This window comes from Pleurodeles waltl, chromosome 7 (assembly GCF_031143425.1).
Source record: "Pleurodeles waltl isolate 20211129_DDA chromosome 7, aPleWal1.hap1.20221129, whole genome shotgun sequence".
NCBI lineage: Eukaryota > Metazoa > Chordata > Amphibia > Caudata > Salamandridae > Pleurodeles > Pleurodeles waltl.
Genome location: NC_090446.1, coordinates 1,200,757,057 through 1,200,781,360, shown reverse-complemented (window position 1 = coordinate 1,200,781,360; position 24,304 = coordinate 1,200,757,057). Strand labels below are relative to the sequence as shown.

At 43.7% G+C, this 24,304-nt stretch overlaps 1 protein-coding gene across 1 annotated transcript in view; it reads right to left on the bottom strand.

Annotated features, from left to right (window-relative positions):
• TEKT3 (tektin 3) overlaps positions 1–24,304 on the bottom strand; it is a 70,892-nt gene that overhangs the window by 28,129 nt on the left and 18,459 nt on the right. The window contains exons 3-5 of the mRNA XM_069200341.1: positions 14,826–14,909; positions 8,333–8,403; positions 4,274–4,417 (exon numbers count right to left, since the gene is read on the bottom strand). Coding sequence (XP_069056442.1) covers positions 4,274–4,417; positions 8,333–8,403; positions 14,826–14,909 — 299 coding nt within the window. The remainder of the gene's footprint in view (positions 1–4,273; positions 4,418–8,332; positions 8,404–14,825; positions 14,910–24,304) is intronic.

Genomic DNA, 24,304 nt, shown 5'->3' with positions numbered 1-24,304 from the left:
GTGACCACGGAGAGGCTGGGAACAGCAAGCATGATGGGAAAAAACAGACAATTGCTTTTGGTTTTCAAAATCAGCTCTCAAACGGCGTTGTCCAAGTATTGTTAAACTGAATTGACAATCTGTTCGTAACAGTAACGCTTCAAACTGCGTCAAGCACCCTTCCGTAGCAGTCATCACAAAGCGATTGAACAATTTACACTAAACCACCAAAAGCCTCTAGTTTGAGTACAGTGGCATCTTTACTACATTTAGCTTTTTTTGCTCTATCAGAGAGCAAACATTCCTATGGGACTTTAAATGGAAAATGTTTCCTTTTTAACAGATCTGCACAACACTTGACATTGCAAAGAGAAAGTGACCATAATAATTGTCCTACACATTTTGCAGAGATTCGCCAATCAGCAATTAAAAAAAAGGTATTATCAATGAAAACTACAAAAATGACTGGAATTTACCAGTGATGCTTTTGTAATGTAGCCATCTCTTCCTACCCACACCCTACGCCGCCAGGGATGTTATTAATATGCTGGGCGTTTGTGTGACCACAGGAAGCCGGTGTTCATCGGCAGTTGCTCTGTACTCGCATGATAAAGCTCGTGAGGATGAAGAAACATATTGCAGCCCTACGCTTTTTTAAAAAAATGCACCAGTTTAGTGCTGTGTGGAAGATCGCAGTGCCAGTCCGGGGGTTTTAAGCAGGCTTTGGGTCATGGTGTGTGTTTGCCTGGCAGCAAGTTGTCATTAGGTCGTCATACTGTCCGATAGTCAGAATGCTGATGTTGGCTTCCAGGAGGACATATTGAGCTGGATCTTGTAATCAGACATACACTGCCGGATGTTTCTGTTATTAATGTTAAGCTTATACCCCTAGTTATTTCGCACTGTTTTTTCTTCATTGGATTTTCAGTGTCATTTCTATACGCCGGGAGAAGTAAAACAAGTGCAGATTTCCTGTGCATTTCTGCTTCCTGCCTCTATCTTGCAGCATTGTAGACATGTATGTCAAATAAGCTCGTTATTGGTTCGGCATTTGAGTAAATGTCGTTGTGTTAAGTCCCTTTAAATCACTATATTTGACCACATTGGTTTGGAATTCACCGAGCCCCTCCACTAAGAAGAACGCCTCTTTGCTAGCACTTCTCTAACTCGGTAAGCCTCTTCTTTGTAAGTCACAGGAAGCACACTTAAATATCACTCGACGGAGAGCGGTAGTTCACTCATTTATCAAATCATGCATCATTTTATTTCTTTGATGCTACTGGCAGCAGCCGTGAAGCTGGCACTGGCGGGGTGCTTCCTAGTCAGAAGCAGTAGGGGCGGTGCCCTGTGTGTCTGTAATGTGTCCAGGGTTGTGAGAAAGGGAGTGGCAGAAGTGGTTTTACCCGAACAGGGGAACCAGTGGTGCACAGGTACTTCTGGCAGAATCTCACCAGCCTCCGAAGAGGAACCATGTACAATCGTTTAAACATTATACGAAGAAGACACTTTTCATCACGCTTGCCTGCCACATTTATCACATCATGTTTCTAAATCCGGGTCATTAAATAGCAGGCTCCTCACTATCACAGAGCTCAGTCCATGATTCATTCAAAGTGGGGTAAAAGTGACAGCCATCATGGAGTGATATACCAATAACCACACAAAATAACAGAGTAAAACTCTTCCGTGATGACAGGTTGTTGTAGGTGCATTCAATGTAACATTCATCTAGGAAGTATACGAAATAGCACTTCAACGTGGAACCCAGCGCTGTAGACTTTGGCAATGCCTCTGAAGCAATTCTACAAGCACTGGCAAAGCAAGTAGTGGCAGCAGCATGTAGCAAACATCAAGCGAAGCTAGACAGCGCAGGGAAGCATAGTGGAGAAGAACACGGGGGGAGGAAAGAGAGGGTGAAGAGAAAGAGCGAGCTGGGGTGGGAAGGATGAGCAAGCATGGAGGTGGTGATAGGGGAGGGAACATGTGTATGAGGGTTGAACGTGTATATGTGGGTGGAACGTAGCGAGAAGGGCTTAGAGGAGGAGAGGGAGGAGCGTTAGCACAACAGTGGGAGAGACCACCGACAAGAGGGAAGAAGGAGAGAGCATGGCATGCAGCGGATTCCCATCGAGTGTTAAAAGTCAAACATTATTGAAACCTGCAAAAGAAAACTCAGTTCCCTGATGGCAGCAGTGGAAGGATATAACGAATTAAATCAAATGTATGCAAATGTGGGCAGGCTTGATACAAATCAGCTCGAAGGTAAGGTTTTACCTTTACATCCACATAGAGAGAAGTGGATCTCGAGGAGTTCGTTGCAGCCGCAGCTCCTCCGTTAGGGCGGCAGAGCATCGCCCCCCCGCCAGCAGCAGAAGCTGCAAATGCTTTAACATACAAAATGATAATTAACCATGTTTATTATAGTTTCATTTGTTAAAGGGGCAGGGCCACGGGGTGACGAGAAGTGAGGGGGAGTGCACTCCCCCTCAGAGCGCATGTGTGTTTGGCCGGCCATTTCGGGTCGGCCAAACACACATGCGCAGTAGGCTCTCTCCAGCCCAGCAACACAGTCTGCCTGGGAGTGCCATGGCCAGGCGCTCCCAGCCAATCCTGACGCTGCTCTGAGCAGTGTCAGGAGTGCCCGCAGGGCAGGCTGGGATCCTGTGCCTGCAGCGACAGGAGAAAGAGGAGCAGCATGGCGGATCAGGTACATTTTTATTTTGTATTCTTTTAAGTTCAATTTTAGACCCCTCCCACCTGCACCCCCCACCGCGCCCGCCCTTTTTGAGTACAGCGAGCCGCAACTGGTTTGTTGGATCTCAAAGAGTCTGTGGGAGCATATTCATACCTGTCCAAGAACCATGGGGTTAGCCAGGCCGTCTACGTCAGAATTGCTCTTTGGGACAAGAGGTTACAAGGAGAGGTTACAAGGAGTGTGCAGCCAAATCTTGGTCACTGAGAGGCATGGGGTTCACTACTACTTCTGGTAAGTCTGAAGCAACTGGGTGATGATGTCATAAAGAATGACTTCAAGAGGTTCAATGATCTTGACTATAGATTGGCTGGGTCAGGGGTTGACATGCATCGCTGTATGGAATGGCATAGCACATGAGGTTTATTAGTATGGTGTTTGCAGTAGTGATGCTCTATCCGATTGTATTAATTTTGTCCATGGCATATTGACATAATGGTTTTCCTTACAGAGTTGTGGATGTGTGGGAGCAGGAGACTAATGTGTGGGAGAAAGTGATTGATGCAGTTCTCGAGTACTTTAAATATGTCTTTGCTTTCATTGTTGTATTGGTGGTGGTTTTTAGGTAGCAGTCAAACTTTCCTGTTGTGAGGTGTTTGTGATTATTGGAAGCTAGTTTGAATGATTTGAGATTGTGTTGTTGTTTTTATTTGCACCGCGTGATTTCAATTATTGAGGCTGGGTCTTGATGTTGAGTTCTTCTGTCTACCAAGGACATACCAAATAGGATTTAACTTTTCTATGTATGTGTGTGTTGAGAGGGGGGCTTTCATGTGTTTGAAATGAACTAAAGATTGGTGCTGTAATTTCTACCTTGCTTGGGTAAGGGGCCTCCTCCTAGATAAAAAAAAAAAAAAAAGCTAAAACTAGACTGACTCTTCCCCTGTGATTTTACACACACTGGAAATTGTTTTCAATTGTTTTTTTTCTCGTTCTGAAGTAGATTTACCTTCGAACTGGACGGTGAGGGATGGCTGCTAGACACCATCTCTGCACCTCAGGCTCCTCTCCAGTGTCATCACCACAGGTGCCTGAGGCATTACCAGAGCAGGGGGTCTCCTCTGGGGAGAGCGTGATGTCAGCAGTAACGACCGCAGATGGATGCAGAACAGTAACGTACCTGTGACCCATAGCACCCACAGAGAAATGATGGCAGCAAGCTGCAGTGGGTCACTACCAGCTTACAAGATAATTATCTCGTCCCCCTCTAAGTACCTAGCAGGTAGTTCATGGCAGGGTCTGGAGTTGGGGAAGGGCTTACAGATGTTTTAAGATTTTGAATGTCTACATGTGAGTACCCCCTTTGAGTGCTTCAGTGTTCAAAGTGCCTGTCCAAGTTCACGTTATCTTCATAAAAGTGGTTGGTAACATTAGAAGAGAAAACGTCCCTGTTCTCATCAAGCAGAAGAGTAAATGGTACCTCTATTTTATGACATCACGCCATACACAGAAAAAAATGCAATGCATTTCCACTTCCCACACCTCTCTCAATAGCTGAATGATCACTTTGTACTGTTGTGATAAGGGAGGGTGGACACTTACGTTGCGTCTACGCGCTCCACTCCTCTGAAGTAGCCAATGCCGTCAGAAGTGTTCCTGAGATTCTGACACTTGTCATCAATACGGTAGGCAGTCTGCTTGTCCCCGATATCCCGCTCCAGCTCATGCTGTGCAGCCCTGTTGGAACTAAGATACAAAACAAAAGAATTAATGAATGCTTGATTGCCTTTTCACCAAGGCAACCCAATACTACTGGTTGAGCTTATCAGATTTACCCAATCAAGAAACAGTGTTGCACAATATGCTAATGTATAGGTGAGCGTTTATATCATAGTGCCTGGAGATATGTATGGCCCAGCTGGTTTGTAGACAGCGGCAAAGCATGGCGTAGACAGGGGTGTCTTGTAGCCCTTTACTAACTCAATTTAACTTGCTATCAACACTTTGCTGTTGCACCCCACCCTTGTTTGTTCGATGTAGAAAAAGGGGGGTTCTAGCCTACGTTGACTACCTAGTCTTAAAGTTAGGCCCGGTGAGAGTTAAAGGCACGAAGATACGTTTATTGCCCGTGTATGTAAATTTTGTATACACCTTTGCTTTAAATCCCTGCTCAGTATACACTCAGAGCCACGAACCCTCTTTACAGCTGCTTCAAACACTCTTTGCATCTGGAACTGGCTTAATGCAGCAACAATTTTGTTGCCCACATCTGATATCCTATCCAGAAAGGACTTATTCCCAATGATTCAGTCCTTCTTCACATGTATCAGGCCACAGAGTAGAGTGGAAGCATCTCTGGAGATACTGTGTTCTACAAGTAAGGTCTGAACAGATTCTCTACTCTTGATGATGTGTAGTAAGCTGGGTTCTGGTTGTAGTATGCCCCCACTTTTTTGCATGGTGTCAGTATGTTTTGGTCTGTAGTGCACTGGGATCCTTCTAACCAGGGCCCAGGTCCAGTGCTCTCTCCTCTAAATTTGATTGCTAGTAAACTTTTTACACCCACAATTGGCATACTGGTGCACTGATGTAAGTCCCTAGTATATAGTACTGAGGTACACAGGGCATTGGTACACCAGGGCTGCAACATGAATTATGTCACCCATGGGAGCCCCAGCAAACTGTTACTGCAGCCCTGCCATTGCAGCCTGCATGAAATGGTGCATGCACCCTTTCACCACCAAACGTGACCACTGCCCTTAGACATTGTAAGTCACCCTTCTGGTAGGCCCTTCAGTCCAAAGGCAGGGGGCATGTCCCTAAGTGTGAGGGTACCCTTGCAAGAGCAGGATACCCCTACAGACCCTAGGTCAATTACTGGACTTTGTAAGTGCGGGGAAGCTATCTTAAGGTATGTACTGGACGCTGGTTAACACAGGTGGTCTCATTATATAATGGCTTCTCCAAACCTAGGAATGTTTGGGATCAGACATGTTGGGTTCATGCAACTACACTGATTCCAGTATAGTTCCATGATACCGTGTACTCTGGGGGTTTCTTAGAAGATCCCCTAGTTCTGCCTGTGCAGCCTTATGGGGTCTAGCTGGCAGCTCATGCTGCTCCTGACCCCAGACACTGTTCTGCCCTCCTGCTGATGAGCCAGACTCAGGTTGGAGAAGCAGAACAAAGGATTTCCTGCAAAAGAGAGGCGTGGCCATCTCTCCCTGTGTATTAGGTGCCTAAGGGCTAGAATGGGGTGGCCTGTGAGTGTGACTAGACTGCTTTCAAGGGCACATGTGGTGCCCTCTTTGCATAATTCGGTTTTAACAGTTCAGGAACCCTTGGTTCCTGTACTCGTGTGAAACTACACAAAGGACAGGGGAGTGACCACCCCCCCTGTTCAGCTCCTCCCCTAGGGAGGTGCACAGAGTTCTGCCAGGTGGTCACTTGATTCTGCCAGCTTTGAAATATGATATGATGATGTCCCTGACCCCCTCTGACATGCTTAATGCAGAGAGTGAACAACCCCCTTTCAAGGTTAATTAAGGGCTTCCTTGTGGGCGGGTCTTCAGATTTGTTGAGCAAGACTCTCCAAGGAACTCTCTTCAAGGCATCTTCTGTTCCTGGCCTCTGGAACTGCTGCTGGTCTTCATTGGAACCAAAAAGTCTGTTTCTGGTGGGAAGGCTCCCATTGCAACATTGTCTCTCCGGATCCTGCAACAATTATGCAACATACAATGCTGTGCATCCTCCAGGGTCACAAGGACTCTGTTTGCACGAGAAGCATGAAGGAATCTCCCTTGGAGTGAAGGAGTCAGTCCACTGCAACAGCAGGCACCTCAAGACAACATCGACCGGTGGTGGGGGTCTGCTGTCCATAGACATCTGAAGATCCTGCAACACAGGTGGTGAGTTTGGGGCCTCCTCTGGGTCCTGCTTGTCTTCTAACCAACTTGGGAGACTCTGGCCCCTGCCACTGGACTGGAACCCCTGTGCACAGTGACTGTTGCACTTGCCCAGGTTTGTTGACTCTTCCTTCAGGATATTTTCAGGCACCGACAAGCCCCGACCTTCAGCACTCTGCAAGGTGAAGATCAGCCCTTGTCCTGCAGCTCCAGCGACATGGGACTTCTGTTTTGTTGTGCTGGTGAGGCCTCCTCATGACACCCTGTGTCCAGCGCCGGTGCGTCACTCGTGGGGGCTCCATTGGCTTCTGTTGGCCTTCCTGTGTGCTGAGGGCCAGCTCTGACTCCCTCTCCTGGGTAGAGACTCCTGAACCTTGCTGGTCCCCAAAACATTGCAAGCTCTTATGCATCTCCTGTTTGCATTTCCCAGTGCTTGTTGATGACCTGGCCAGTAACTGACCCTCCTGCAATCCTGCGGCCATTGAGGGAGAGCTCGTATGTGACTCATGGGATCTCCTGCAGCTCCTGGACCCCTCAGCTCGACTTCTTCTTCCACCAACTTGCAGGAACTTCATCTTCAAGAGGGTGGGCATTGCCACCTGCATCACTGGGTGCTGGACCCTGTCCCCTTCTTTTGTAGGTCCTCCACATCTTGAATCCATCCCTGGGTTCCACCAGCCTGGTCCACAGGTTGTGACAGCAGCAGGACAATCTGAGGCATCCACTGACTTCAGAGAGAGACCCTTCTCGCCTCTCCATCGGGGTCCCTGGTGTAGGTACCCCTGTCTTCTGGGTATCCTGGGGTAGGGACACTCTCCATCCATCCTCTCATCCGTTGGTTTCCTCGGGTCCTAAATTTCACAAACTCCAATCACTACTCTCTGTGTTAGTCTATGGGACAACTGGGTGGGTAACTACCTTACTCCCAGTTGCTGGGGTCACCTACTGTACTTACCTTTGGTGTTCCTAACTGCCCCCAGTCTCTAGCTAACTACCACACTTACCTTGGTTGGGGTCATTGTTTCACATTCCTCTTTTTTAGTGTATGATTTGGCCCACCCAAAGGGCCATGTGTATTTCTATGCTATTCCTGCGGATTATTTTGCGGATATATTGTGTGTTCCTATCTCAAAAGTGTAGATATAATAATGCTAGTTTAGTTGTGGTACTGTAATAAAGTATCCTCTATTGTTGCCACACTTGTGAGGTTCTTTCTTGTGAGTGAGTTACTGTCTGACTACTCTGATATTGCAAGTGCTTAACATTCTTCCAGGAAAAGCTTTAGCTGCTCGCCTCAACTACCCCAAGTGAACTTATGCTATCTGGACATTTATTAATTATCATCAAGGGTTGCCTGAACTCAGTATAGGGTGCCACACGATAGGTGTACACCATTAACTGAGCCAGCCTCCCTACACGATATAGCATGTGGTAGTTGAATTCTTGATTGATACTCAACATGGAAGAAAGAGTAGTATTTAGTCATAATATGCAGTCGTTGTGTCTTCCAGTGATGTCATTTTCAAACCATACAAAGGCTGAGGGTGGTGTACAGTACTACTGACCCTTCTCTGGAGAAAGGGTCGTATTTATTTATTTACCTTTACTTTTGGCCACATTCATCTTTAGAGTTCTTGACAAGGTTATCTACTCTTATTCACTAGTTTGAAAACATTGATTCATAGCCGGAGAAATGCAAATGAAAGCTGTCTGGTTAAGGAGTTATATACAATGAGGAAAATGGGTTGTTTCTTACGCAAGCTGAGCAATGACTTTTTCCAGGTACCGTCTCATCTTCTCCTGACAGGCCTTGATGATATCCACCTCCTAAGGAAATCAACCCAATCGAACAAAAAAAATGAATTAGCAAATTTCTCCTGTGGCTCCTACCAACAGGTGACAATGTACTGCTTTTGGGAATTCACATACATTACCATGCCTTGCAAGCTGAACCAAGTATGAATTTCTATGTGTACTACTGGTAATATCATGTTATTGTCTAAGCACTTATTTGGGGGCAGAAGAAGCAATCAGCCTGTAGATACTTGTGATTTAAACCTCTTCTTGCCTAGAGTATGAGTTCATATAGGTACATACTATAAAGGAAACCTTTGTATCTTTTTCATCCTATGACATGATGTTTGTCTCTTTTATATTTACTTTCTCTGCCTATTTTGTTTCGTAAGTCGCTTCAAAGCAATTATTGAGGGTGGAGTACAGACATCATCTTGGTGTTAATCAGGTTTGCCTCTCAAATCCTAGTCCACACCAAAGTGTAGAATTGAGTTGTCTTGTGTATAGATGGTGTGACCCTGTCACTACACAGATGTGGTTTTAACAATGTCCCGTCAGTGGTTGTATGGTGTTTGAAGGCTTTGTTAGAAAGGATTTTTTTCAGAGTTGGCAAATACGTTTTTCTCTATTTTTTTGTTTTATATTATGGGTTGCAGAGGTCCTGGTTGTGGTCCCAGGAGAGCTTCTCCTTCATTCAGAGGAGGATATATCTTGTTCCTAATATCTAGATTCACTTTGAGGACATGTGTGACCCTAATGGACTACTGCATCTTATTTTTAGGAATCTTGATTATAGAAGATTATTGGTTTAAAAAATGAATGGGCCTAAAATACTTGCAGTATATAATGCCAGGACACCCTTATTTGGCATTTGCTTCACACTCAATTCAATATGCAGTGCTGTATAATGAGTCACATGTTGCATGGGGAGCAACAACACTTCTACAAAATGAGTTGCATCAGAAGGCCAAGCATAAAATCAAATGTGTCACAGTAACCCTCCCTGATCAAAATTCCTTTCTCCTTGACCCCAGGGTTTAAAAAAGTAATGTATGATGGAACAACGAATGCTGGAACCACGCATGCCTGAACAACGCGGTCTCAACCCCGATACCCCCACCCCAAAACCCAAACTACCCTGATCCCTCACCCCGCCTCTAAAAAAGTACCCCGATCCTACCCACCCCAACCCCTAAAAACCTAACTACCCCAATCCCCCACCTCCAAAAACCTAACTACCCGATCATTCCACCCCTCCACCCCCAAAAACAAACTACCCCACTCCCCCATCCCCAAAAACTAAACTACCCCGACCCACTCACCCCCACCCCAAAAACCAAACTACCAAACTATGCCGACCCCCACCCCCAAAAACAAAAGTGCCCCACCCCCTCATCCACTAAAAACCTAACTACCCGGCCCCCCACCCCCAAAAACCAAACTACCCCAATACCCCACCCCAAAACCAAACTACCCAATCCCCCACACCAAAAAACATACTACTCTGATCCCCCACCCCCAAAAACCAAACTGACCCACCCCCAAAAACAAAAGAACCCCGACCACCACCTCCCAAAAACCTAACTACCCTGCCCCACCCCCAAAAACAAAAGTACCCTGACCCTCCACCCCCTAAAAACCTAACTACTCTGATCCCCACCCCCAAAAACCAAAATACTCTGACCCCTCAGCCCCAAAAACCTAACTATCCCGATCCCCCACAAAAAACCAAGCTGCTGCAATCCCCCTACCCCCACCCCCAAAAACCAAACTACCTGATCCCCTACCCCACCCCAAAAAACAAACTACCCCACCCCTAAAAACAAAATTACCCGACCCCTGCCCCGAAAACAAAACTATCCCGACCACCCCACCCTACCCCTAAAAACAGAAGTGCCCCGATCCTTCGCCCCTAAAATACAGAAATACTCCGATCCCCCCACCCCGCCCCTAAAAGCCAAACTACCCCAACCACCCCAAGCCCTTAAACCACCCCCACCCATAAAAAGTACCCTCCAACCCTGCTCCAGCCCCACTTACCTGACTGAGTCCTCTCCTGATGCACCCTCCCTTTTTCTCTGCCTTAACCACGCATGTGCCTTGTTCAGTACATGCATGGTTAAGGCAGAGAAAAAGGGAGTTGTTGTTAACGCAAGCGTGGTTCCATTTGCGTTAACAACATAATCGTTGTTCTGGAATCATTGTTCTGCACGTTTCCCTTAAAAAACAGATTCAACAAGTGACTGGGAGGATCGGACGTATACTTGCTTAAATGGTACCCTAGGCAAGGTATCATATGCAGCTGACAAGTTTGCCTCTTCTGCAGCCAGGCCTTGCACGGGCACTAACCAATGGAAATTCCCCACATTACACGCTAAGCTTTTAAACCCAATGAGAAATAAGCTGAAGGGAGCTCTTTCAGGGCCTACCCTGACCAAAATTTACCACAATAGTGCAACGCAATGCTGCATGGAAATCTGCAGCTCAGCATTGTGTGTATGGAATAAAAAAAATGAACAATGCAGTATTTACAATGTGACTTGTGCCAGTGATTTCATCAATTATGCTTCAACTCAATACACGTTGTTCGTACAATGTCAAACACGATTTAGTGACCGGTGTCTTGTGCGCCTTTCAAACTCAGAGTTGATCCTCCAGTACAGCAGACAACTGTCAGATAGTGCACTATGTGAATTTTTGAAGAAAACTCATGCTATGCCTAAAATATTGAGCAATATTCCTTTTAACCATTATTGGCGACTGTTTTTATTTGCTGCTGGTATTCAACACAAAGCCAGTTTAAGCTACTCTGAAACAACTTTAGTTCATCTTCATCATCATCATCATCATCATTTACTTTATTTCGGTAAAGACATACCACAAAAGTACAATACAAGAGAGAAGTTATAGAAAGAAAATGAAGATAAAATAATTTACAAACTCTTCAAAGAGAGATGTTAAAACAAGGTAAAACAATAGCATAAAAATGTTTTCCAATAAATACAATACTTAAAAAACATCCAGTCCCTACTAAAACATCGGACAAACGGACTTACACTTAAATACAACACCTGTGCACTATATGCCTGCTTCAAAAATCTGCTACCAAGTCGTATTCTTTAAAATCACTAGTCTAAAACGCCAAATTGATTCAAGGAGTTTTGCCACAGAACAAACTATTGTACAGATGGGTCTGATTTAAATACTCTCTCTGCAGATAGACAATTTCTGAAACCCATTTGTTTGCATAAGGGAATAATCCAAAGGGCCCTCTGTTTATCATATGCACGACATTGAAAAATAACATGAAGATCAGTCTCTTCATACTTACAGCCCATCGAACATAACTTAGACTTATTAGTAGAATTGGGCCAATTGTAAGTTAAAGAACACAAAGGAAGAGACCCTATTCTAAATCTTATGAAAAGAGCACACGCAAATGGAGAGTTCATCTTAATTGTCATGAATTGTAGGGGTGTTCACGTTGTTTTCACACTTTTACTCCACTTTCATGACTAGCGGGTGTCTTGCACTAGGTAACACAATGTAGTACTGCATTAACATCTACTTATGGAAAAACAATTGGTTTACGTGTGAAAGTTGAACACCCCTTTTCGACACGCTAGCACCCACGTTAATGTTCAGTAAATCTTGGCCTCTGTCTTCAGTGCCGTGAGTTCAGCCCTGGGCTACTCCAAACTCCTGCGTCAAATATGAATTGAATCAAAGTGAGTAACATATTGTTGCACACTATTATTTTTTATGTGTATTCTGACACGTTCTGCACAGTGCTGTCGTATCCAGGTAACAATTCACGGTGACACAACATGGCAGGCAAGCTTAGAGTATTTATAGTGTGCCTAATGAGGACATTCCCAAAGGCACATGCCAGACACCATTAAAGCACTACACAGGCTATTTTGCAACAACCCAAATAACCCAATCTCTTTAGGGAACACCGGCCATGAACTATTTCATAAGAAAATGTACTACTATGGGCATTTCTGGCCAAAGAAAAGTATTTCTGGGCACATATCTCTACTTGTTAAGAGCAGGTGGCTATATGGCCTGAAAAGGCTCGAGCGGAATTCAGAAAAATATGTTAATGCCGCTTTCCCTCTGTAAAACCCATGCAATGTGCAAAATTACGAATGGCGCATTGGATTTGCCAATACTTTTGCTGACTTTGTGTCGCATCAGTGAAAAGCTAAATGATTTTTGCCAGTGCTGTGTAGAATCAGCAATAATTCCTCAGGCGCATGCGTGCTTGATGACATATGGGCGCACATGCATCATCACATATGCACGCACAATAGGAAATTATGTAAGTGCGTTGGTTATTTGACAATTCTAAGTGATGGAAATCATTTGGCTCAGTAAATGAAGTGGTGTCAAATAGCCATATACAGACAGCCTCAAAAGCCAAGGCAGAAACACCACAAGGCAAGGCAAGGCTAAATCAAAAAACACACCTGCAATAACCTCAATGCCCAATGCTGCCTCATAGAGCATCATCATAATTACATAGAGGCTTTCCATGTACACTACAATAGTGTGGGCTCTGTTTATCAAAGCTAATCTGCACACAGACTGAACAAACCCTGGATACAAAAGGCAGACACTTGTTATAAACATACATTTTAACAGTTTGCCGTTTTTCTGTTGTAATTGCCTGAACATCTATTCTGGCAAGAGGATGTCTATCATATTAAATAATTCATGTTATGTATCCCTATCTAAATGAATGCTAATTGTAAAAGTTTTGTTATATATATATTAACCACTGATCTATACCAGAATTTTAGGTCAGCCTCTCACATGATAAATGAGTTATATTTAGATTAATTCCTTGCAAAGCTTTGTGGCTGTCATAAAATATGTGCTGATTGTGGCCTAGCTGGACCTTTGTTGGACACAACCATTTGTTCTGATTGCGTTAGCCAAGAACACAGTGGACACCACAAACCAAGTTGCTTCATAGTACTTTATTATCAGGTGCTATTTACAGAACACATTTTAAAATATTTTAAGTCTGTGTGCTCTTAGCAGCCTCTGCTTGTTTGAACCTTGTGTACAATAAAGCACATGTCACATGTTTGTGCCTCTTTTGTATGCCAACCTAGCTCTCTGGCATCTGCGATCACATTTCACCTGTGTGCATATAGTGGCCCTGTCTAATATATGTGCTCGTAGGTTATACTTCCACCTGTGTGAACCAGGCCACATCTTGCCTGTGTGCACTTAACGCCTTCTCATCTATATACACCTTGCCTCTTTTAATTGTGTGCAACCATTTATATCACCTAATACCTCTCACTAATATGCACCTTAATTTCCTCACCTATTTTCACCTTGCTTTCAACTCTGTACCTTGCTTGTTCTCATCTGTAACACATTTAGATCCTGTCTCCTGTTTGCACAGCACTGCCTTCAGCTACTGGGCTGACATTGGGCGGCTTGAGATATCTAGGGTCACCTAAGCCCATCCCTCACGTAGCGGCATCTCTTCTGTGTGCACATAACACCACTCTCTCCTGCATGAACGTTGTTCCCATTCACTAATGTTCATCAAACCTTCTTTCATAAGCAGACATAAAGCCCTTCTCAACTGTGTATATATTAACCCTTTAACCTTTTAGCCGCAATTTTAATTTAATTTCACTTGGTGATATGCACTTTTCACGTCTAATTTTGCCAAAAACTTTCCCCCAGACAACAAGAAGATAACTTCATTGGTATTTGGAAGGGCAAAACAACCCATGATCACATTCAGATTTAGGCTGCGCAAATCCGCACAAAATCTTAATGTGCCATCAGATTTTTCATCAACAGCATTGTAGATAACCACTGTGTAGCCTCAACTGGTTCTATGACTTTGTTTCATATCATCTGCTCTAGTAGAATTTTCACCTTAGCCTGCACTGCCAAGGATACTTTCCTTAATGTATGTTTCACTGGCACAGCATTCTCTTTCAATGCTATCTTGTGTTTCTAAACTTTTTCTTTCTGCAATCTGTCCTCAAAAACATATTTGAAATACTCTAGAAGTGACTTAGTTTCATCATTGACTATCACCATCTCTTGGTTTTCCGCATGGTGGTTGACAACTAAACATTTGAGGAAACCTAACTGCAACACCACTGGGCAACTTGCAAAGTCAAAATCACACTGAAACAGTTTAAAGCTGGAAGATTTGTAAATATGCCAATGTCTCTGTCATTGAATGATATTCAATGTACAACTCTTCCATGAGTGAGCTGATTTTTTTCAGAAAATAAATTGGCTAAATACATAGAGCTATAATTTAATCTGTTTGCCCATGCTTTTAGCACTGCAGGACAGAAAACCAGTATAATCTGGGTGGAATAATGATAAATTTGTCTCTGTGTTTCCTAGCAGGAGTTTAGGCATGATTTCCATGAGCAGCAAGTATTCCTAGGCCAATGCTGACCTACCTTTAGCAACTCTTTTTCGACGTCGTCGTGAACAAGATCGATGGACATCCTCTTTTCTCTGAAGTACAAACATTCTTGAGCCACCTATTTAAAAACAAAAAGGACACACAAGTTTACTTCAAAGCGACCGCCAAGTAAGCAATGTGTCAGCTACAGATGGTTAAGTGGGACTGGGGAACCAAGTTTGAATCCTCGCCTAGGCTCAACATCTTGTGATTATGAGCAAATTGCTTCAATTAGGCTCCCCGGGCCTAAAAAAATGTAGTATAACATATTCTTGAGCTCTAATACCCATAGGTGTGTTTGTGCTATACAAAACTGCAAAACAAATGCAGTCACAAAGTCCAGAAGGGGCTCACCTCTTCTCACTGAAAGTGCTGGTGTGTGTAATTGGACGGAAGTAGTAATGCTACTTGGGTAGGGTGACTAGATTTTCAGAACAAAAAACAAGACAGCCATTAACATAGAACTAGGCCTACATTTTGAATGGCTTTTCCAAAATATATATATGTGTGTATGTATGTGTTGCAAGGGAAGCTTTTTGATTCTAGCCTCGGGTGATGGGCTCTGCAGGTGTTGATTCACCAACCCCCCATTAAATCCTGCTGTGCTGCCTGAATTAAATCAGGCGGCACAGTAGGAGAAAGTTTTAAACAAAGCTTTTTTCCTGGTGTAAAGTGATGGCCAGTGTGAACGTAAGCCTTCCGAAAATGGTGATAAATATACGTGCTCACCCGACCCTCTCTCAAAACCAGGACATTTAGATCCAGATGTATCATGCATTTTTGCGGTCACAAATGACCTGATCGGGCCGTTTGCAACCACAAAAATGCATTTTGGTATGTATGAATCCCAATTTGTGATTTGGTAACTTGTTACTGAATTCCAATTTGTAATTGAGACTACATACCGATTCGGTATTCAGAAGGGGCGAGTCAAGGTCGTCCCTTCCTTATACCAAATCGCAATGTTATGTAGGAATGTTTTGTGACCGACATGCGGTTGCGAAACATCCGTATTTTGCCACCTACTTCAAATAGGTGGTAACCCATTCGCAAACAGGAAGGGGTTTCCAAGGGACCCCTCCTTTGTGAATGCATGAGAAAACTTTTTTCAAGAGTAGGCAGTGGTCGCACGGACCACTTCCTACTCTTAAAAAAATGAAAAGAGAATGTTTATTTTTATTTTTAAACGCATCCCGTTTCCCTTCAAGGAAAATGGGCTGCATTTAAAAAAAAAAAAAAAGGTAGCTTTATTTAAAAGAAATCACAGACATGGTGGTCTTCTGGGCCCAGCAGGCCACCCTCACTGTGATTTTAGCCATTCACAATGGGTCTCTAATTGCAACCTACCTCATGAATATTAATGAGGTAGGTTCATTTGCAAACCAATGGGAATCACTAAGCGATTGAGTATTTGTGATTTGCAGAAAATCACAATTAAGTAATCGCTATCCAGATAAATGATACATATGGCCCTTATGTATATCTGTCAGGACGCCGAGACCGTCTGGGAAAATCCGTGACGTTTGGTCACACTATGCCTGGGCCTTTGTCTGCCTAATCATCCACAAAAATCCTTTAAAAACTTGTCACGGCTTATGTGCTTGCTAAATTCACTTGAGAGAAATGCCATTCGCCACAACTTGGTGTTAAAAAGTTGGCAAACGTTTTTAGGCCCTGATTAATACTTTTTGACGCTAAACTGCGCTAACGCGGTTTAGCGTCAAAAAGTATACCGCCGGCTAGCGCCATTCCATGACACCGGCCAGGCGTCTAATTTATGGAATGGCCCAATCCGGCGCAAAAGGTGGGCCAACGTCATGGAGAATGACGTTAGCCGGGTTGGGGTGGCGATAAGGGGGAATGGGGTTTTGCACCCAAAAAATGACGTTAGAGTTAGAGTGAAAAAAGGTGACTCTAACCAGCCTAGCATCATTTCTTGACGTTAAACCTACCATACCACATGACTCCTTTCTTATGAAAGACAGGAGTCATGCCCACCACCCCAATGGCCAGTACAGGGGACAAGGGTCCCCTGGGCATGGTCATTGCACCCAGTGCCATGTATGGGGGCCCATTTCAGGGCCCCCAATGGGACTTTTAAAAAAATCCCAAAATACTTACCTCTACTTACCTATACTTACCTATACTTACCTGGGATGGGGTCCCCCATCCTCCGCTGTCTCTCTGGTGTGGGTGGGGGGTGTCCTTGGGACCTGGGGAGGGCACCTGGTGACTTATTCCATGGTGTTCCACCATAGAAATAGACCCACAGGTCTCCTAACGCCTGCAATGAACCAGGTATTAAATAATGGCGCTAAGGAAGCTTAGCGCCATTATTTATGCTTCCACTCTCCCGTGCACCACTTTTGCACGGGGAGGATAAATAAGGCGCATGGGCCTTAGAGTAATTTTTTGCCCTGGAACGCCTACCTTGCATCTCATTGACGCAAGGTAGTTTTCCACAGGCAAAAAATGACTTTAACTCCAATATTTTGACGCTAGACAGGTCTAACATCAAAATATAAATATGGAGTTAAATTTGCGCTAAAATAGCGTAAAAAAAATGACGCTATTTCAGCGCAGAGTATAAACATGCCCCTTAGTCTTTTGCAGACGCCAGTAACGACAAAACCATAAAATGGGATTGATTGAGTAAAGAGGTCGTCACAATAACTCTCCTGAAGAGCGAGGGGGCTTTCAGTCTAACATACAGATAAGAACTCTCAATGTAGGATAAAACAGATCATAAACCCAGCCGTTTGAAATGAGGATCAATGTAAACACTCTCTGAAATAGAGCTAGGCCTACATACCTCTCTCACAACAGGCCACTAACACCTATAAAAGTACAGTTGTGCCTGATCAACACGAGGTCCATCTAGACCGCAAGCAAAAGGGCCAACTGACACAACTGACAAACGTTCATGTGAAGGTTTAAATGACCTGAACCCCAACTGTGATTCACTCAGCAGAAACAAACTCTAAAAACACCTCAACTTGAATGGTTTTGGTTGACCAGTCGCAGTGATGCACTGCCCCACTCCTTTGGTCATAATGCCAGTGAAAACCTACATTACTTCACTCTTGCTTTGTTTGGCATGCCATGTCCATAGATAGCAATGACGCTGGCACTCGGCAGCAAAGTTACAACTGTAGATGCATATGTCTGTATTTAAAAAACGCCAAGGGACTAAATAATTGGGAGGACTGCTTCTAAAAAATGGGTAACAGTTAAAACCCTACGCCTCTGTAGTTTATATGCTGCTCAGGTATGCTTGGCAGCTATCACCACTAACCTCCTTCAGAGGAGTCATCTTGGGAGATGCTTCTCTTATGGATGCTGTGGAAACAGAAGTGGACACTGCTCTACAGAGGGCCCTTTCTGCCTCTAACTGCTGTCAAAGCAAACACTTATGACAACTATAATGTTATCTCTCTTGATGGGTTCTGGCACTTTTTCTACTTGGATGGTTGATTAATTTGTTCCTCTTCTTTTTCTAAGGGGATATGAAGATATTCAGCTAGTTAGCAAGGTCCTACATTCCTGCTGCCTTCTACTTCACCAGTTCCCACTTGGTAACAGCCCACATCTTGCAAGTCATCTAGCAGAGTTTCAAACAAATCTGGTGTAGGTGTTCCTTCATGTTCTTAGGATATGTATTCTGATTTCCTGCATCTGAGCTTTCCTGGAGATCCAAGGATCATTAGCTCGGGACTGCTTATAACCTCAAGCCAAATAATAACCTGCCTGCTGGTGGTCCCTTGGGCTTATCTTCGCAACTTCTCCATGATCTTATGAAACACTGAAACCCTTTCTCAGGTGACTCAGAGCTGTGGCTCTAGTTTGATGTCTGATTCGACAGGCTCTCCATTGATGGTTGAGTCCCATCCACCTGGAGAAATGAATTTCATTGAACATTCCCCTCAACCCACGTGTTGGTCTTCACCACTGATGCCATGGAAGGCATGGGAAGCAACTTGCAGGCTGCCTCAGTTCAAGGTATATGGTACACCAGGGTATTTGGTCCAGTCCTCCAACTGGAGAGAGTTGTTAGCAATCACTGACTCTCTTGTTCTGTGCTTCACACCTTCAGGATATGGCAGTGTGGGTCCAGACCAACAATCGGGTGTCTTATGCTTTTATAAGCTGAGTGGGGGGCTTGTTCCCAGTCTGGCAGTCCAAGCACAAGACACTGGGTTCGGGAACAGACTCACCTTCAGTTCCTCCTAGGTATGGAGGATGGGATAGAGGATTACTTGAGTCAGATTTCGCCCTTCATCACATCCCTTTGTCTCTACATCACCTATTCTAGATTTTTACAAAATGTTGTGGTCACCCTTGGCTGGGCCATGCTGCATCCCTCTTCCAGGGTGCGAAGATTCAATGTGCTATCCTATATTTTTCTGATTCCTCCCTCAGCTGAAGAGCTCTGGTTACTTTATTTAGATGTCCTCAAAATTGTAGCTATCTATTTATCCAGAACAGATGCCTTCCCTAAGATTGATTCTTTATTTGATCAATGGTGACTATTGGCTTTTGGATAAGTTGACCATCACCTGGGATAGGACTTTGAGTACTGATGATAAAGAATTAATACACGGGTCTATTGTCAACTTTTGCAATGGGTGGCCTACAGTCTGAATGATACAGATTTTCACGTTTCATCCTGGATCTTTTCCAGGTTTTACCTCCAAAAATACTTCTTTTATCTTAATATTTAAATCTCCAAATGTAGGTTTCACTTTAAAATTACGAGAAAGGGGTGTGTATGCCGAAATTACAAAGGTTTTGCCAAGAAAGCATTGTGAAGATTTGTTAAAAAGTCACAATTTTCATGAACTTCATGAAGATTTAATAGAATTCGAGAAAAAAACTTCTACTAGGATGGGTGAAAAACTCAAATTGTCTCTAGTAGCTTCCTTTGAACCTTGTTAGTTCTGGCTTGACAGTACAGCTGTTTGCAAAACATTTTTAAACTATATGTCAAGACCGACAGAGAATGGGCTTTGACTTTGCCCAAAGAAGTATTCACCTCTCACCTCATGCTACTCCTACAGCGTGCTTGCAGTGTAATTCATGATAGACTAGTTTACATCTCAAAAGTACACCAAACTATCACATATTCAATTCTTTATCTCACAGATGTGTTGCATTTAGAAAGTAATCGTTTTTTTGTTGAAGCAGATTTAAAATGTTTTAGTTGGGATTCTAAATGCATGCCAAGCCTACTGGCATAACCAGTACTTGTATTATCATGCTGGACTGCCTGCACGCAGTATTAAGTAAGAGTATCTTCTACCCTTTCCCTTTAACTCTACCATTTACCTCTTTGTAGATGGTTTCTAAGCCCAGTCTGCTATCTCTGACTCACTTTTCTACTTGGTGCAGGTATTTCCCACGTACTTCTCAAGAAATAAAAACCACTGTCAACAAAGTTAAGAGGAATTGTGGCTGAGTAGATTCCTTCTCAGTTATTTTACATCTACTGCCTCTGTTTCCTACATTGTCTCTGTCGCGCCTGGTATTCTGAAGCTCTCCTCTGGTTCATAAGGATGTATCTGGCTCTTCAGGTTTGTCTCAGGCTCTTCCCGTTTCATCTGGCTCAGCTCATTGCAGCTCATTCATGCCAATGCATCTAATGCCACCCAAAGACCAAAGCACCTGCCACTTCTATCGTTCTCTTAACTGCTACTGATTTGCTCACTGTGCTTTGCACATCTGTCTCCATTCTGTTTCCACCATTGCCACTAACTTCATCTACTGCCTCTGACACACACTATACCATTCATTAAAAATTGCTAAACTGCTCATTTCCACTGTATGATCACAGCCAACAGAGACGAGAACTTGCCCACCTGCAGCTCCTGCTTACGGAATTTCGAAGACCCAAACAAAATTACAGTTTTCTGTTTTAACACGTTCTTCCTCTAGCAACAAGGGCATTTTTGGGGGTGTTTTGTTGAAATTTGGCAGCCCCGTATGGTGGCACCCTAAGGTGTCTGCCTACAAACGCCTTAAACGCACCACCGGACAAGCCTGCATGCAAGAAAGTGGATTATTTTTAGGAACAAAGAATCTTCCATTAAAGAAACAGGGAGTTGTGTAACATATGAACAATTGATTGTCTACAGCAGGGAGCCAATCATTTCCCAGCAAGTATTAGACAGTGGGTCAGTGATTTGTCCTTCTGCGAGGCAGGTATATTCAGGGCCAGATAGATGGGTGCTTTCGCCAAATCAATACAGGTGCCAAAGCACCTCTAGGGTGCCTGGGATTGCCCTGTATCCTTTTTGTATCGTCAGAGTCTTAGATTAATATCCTAGCATTTTTTAACCGTCTTATTTTCTTACACAAATGCACTTAATTGTTCACTTTACCTATATAAGGTCGTTAGCTGACCTTTAATTTTGTGTTCTATATAGATATTTAAAATGCAAAAGAATATCTTACTCTGCCCTTACCATAAGCTGCAGGTTGAATATCTAATTAAGCTGCCTCTAGATAATGTGTCTAAGCTTCACATGAAGGAGAGCAATGACAGCAAAATGCTAAATATATTTATTAGCGAGCCCTTTAATTAACCTTAAACAACTAATATGAACGTATCATCCGATTGGGGAAAGGTCCATTGCTAGGCCACTAGTGCTATAATGAAACCGTTTTCCCAAAGCAGAGCTTGGATGTGTGTTTGGTGCTTTCAAAATATAAATTAACTAATATTTTACATTTACGGGAAATTTACATTATAACATATGTATTTATTCAGTGTATGCGTCTGTTAACGCCACACTCATTTACATTGCTATTATTTTTTTAAACAGCATATTGTAAGAGGATTATAAAAAGGGTTCATTCAGTGAAAAATACATAAATCGTTTTTACAGTACCAACAAAACAGCATCAACCGAACATTTCAGAACCCTTATTGTTGATTGCTGATGATCTAAGATTGGGTAGGAGGACAAGTTGTATCATTTCTACTGTGTAGCCCCTTGAAAAGGAGAAATAGCAACAATGTGACCAATATAATGACCACGGGACCAAGCTAAAGTAAACATTCTATCACAGTATGCTGATGCTGAGTATTCTTTCGTGGACAGGGACCAGGGGGTAGCCAGGCTTGGGGAGTGACTGTGGCTATGGAGTGTCCAGAAAATACTTAAAAAGTTACAAAATATCTAGAGTTACAAAACCCTCCTTATGAACTTTGATGACTTTTGTAGGACATCTCACCAATGTACATCACTAACAGTCTAGATAATGCCAAGGTAATGTGGATGAGGGAATGACAATTAGCCGAGAAAGAGGACTGTCCAAAAACCGGTTGGAGAAGTGATGTGTAACTATGGGGGTGCTGCATCAACAAAAGTTATTGTTTATCGAGTTACCGGTGTTGTTGAGGGTGCAGAACAGCCCAGGGCATGCTTGGCTAATAACACACATGCACACAGTGAATGTATTGTCCGTGCTCGCTATAAAAAGTGTCTAAAGCCTATCAGAGGCTGATCACGAAGGTATTGCGATGTTAAGAATATCTCCTAGCAGTGCCGTCGTTTAGGGAGAGCAGAGCTACAGCTCTGGCCCTGGTCAGGCTTCACTGCAAAGTGGTGACTGGTTGCACCAGGGGTAAGTAAGGGCATCCTGCAGTCACATTTAGAGGCAAAAGCACAGAGCCCAATGGCTGCTGCCGCGTAGGTTCGATAGGTACAGAAAGTGGCGACCCAGGAAAGTGATTAGAAATTATACATGTTCAGCAATAATGAGCACTTTCAGGGAAAACTACATCCGGTCCCTCATCTAAAAAAAACTGTGAGCCTCTGGGGCCTTATGGGCAGATTAATAATTGGGACTTGCTCATGTAATAGAATTCAGCACATCCTTATCTTAATTAAACCCATTGCACAGTGGAACCTATAGGTCAACCTTTTGTGGTCACTAGTCACCCATTGTAGGATTTCTGATCGAAATTGTAACGCTTTTTACGAGTTTATGACAATATGAACTCGTGTGAAACGCTCTCCATTTATGAACAGGATCTGGGTTGTACTGGTGCAACACCAGAAGAGAAAGACTACAAATCAGTCACAAGAATCGTGATTCTAATGTGTCAGGCGTTGCAGAAGTGATTAAGCTAGTTCATTATGGGCAGTAGATTAATACCGGTAGATACTATCTTTGTTCAACAAAGTCATTAAGGGTGTCCACCTATGAGAATATCTGCTGGTGCTGGATGGAAGTCGGATAAGCCTCTGTGTTGCAAACCTTATCACCGTGACAATCTGAAAAATACCACAAAACACTCTGCCCTTGCCAGATGGTCGGAGCACTGTACCGCCAGGCGATTCTGGGTGCGCTGTGTCACAGCAGGGCGAGATTTTACTGGGTGGTGAGGCACACCCAGAGGAATCACCAATGTCTGAGGGCAGGGCGTCAGAGCAGATACTCACCCCAACCCCACTCCACCTCACTCTCAGTTCATAGGAAGATGAAATGCTCCCCCAGCAGACCCTGGGCCTGCCATGCCGACTCTCACACTCTCACATTCAGTTACATAGTTTAATGGACAGTAGGTTTGGTAGGCATTCCTGATTTAATGCTTATGACGTATTTTCGTAATTAAGGGTCTGGCGCAATTGCCAGGAGCCTTATTTCTACACAATGGCAAATCATTTATGTTCAAGCAAGGAAAACGTATAATGTCCCTGAAGCATTTCACTGCACTGAAGCAACATCTATAGTCACATGACACTGATCTTACAACATGATCAATTAGTATCATAAAATTATAATTCCCTTTTGCAATTTACACAACCTATTATTGTAGCTTCAGAAAAAACTAAGCACATGAGGACAGCTATGTTTCTGACAACATATTTTCATCCCAAAAGACACAGTGGCCCAGAATTAATGAGGCTTTGCTCCGACACTAGTGAGCCTCAAAGCACTGCAAAGTGGCACAAAGCAGCAGCAGTGGTTTATTTTCCAGCCAAAGAGGTGCTGTGTACCAGGAGAGTGCCTTTTTCACAGCACCCAATCAATTTTTCGCCACTTTGCATCAAGGGGTTGGATCAGCAAAAAACACACAAGTTTTAATTCAGCTAAGACAGCCTGACCAAAGTTTATGTCAAAAACGAATGTGCATTGGAAGCAGCGACAAAGGGGGAATGTATTGCTTCTCCCCAGAAACCAATGCATTGCATTGTCTACGCACTGCAGTCTCTCCAGGAAGGGTAAGTCACCAGGACAAGTCCTACGCAAGACAGTGCAAACGACCCCCTGTGGCTTGACATGAGGGAGCGCATCACACAGGGCCGCCTATTTGTATGCCAGCGCGCGGAATGACACCAGTAGCAGGCCAGTCTTTGTAGAAATAGTGCTCTGCTGGGTTGTCATGTTTTTTTATCGCAGGGCAACACGTTTATTTATATTATATTGTTGCATCTGTGATCCACGCAAGATGGAACCTGATGGATT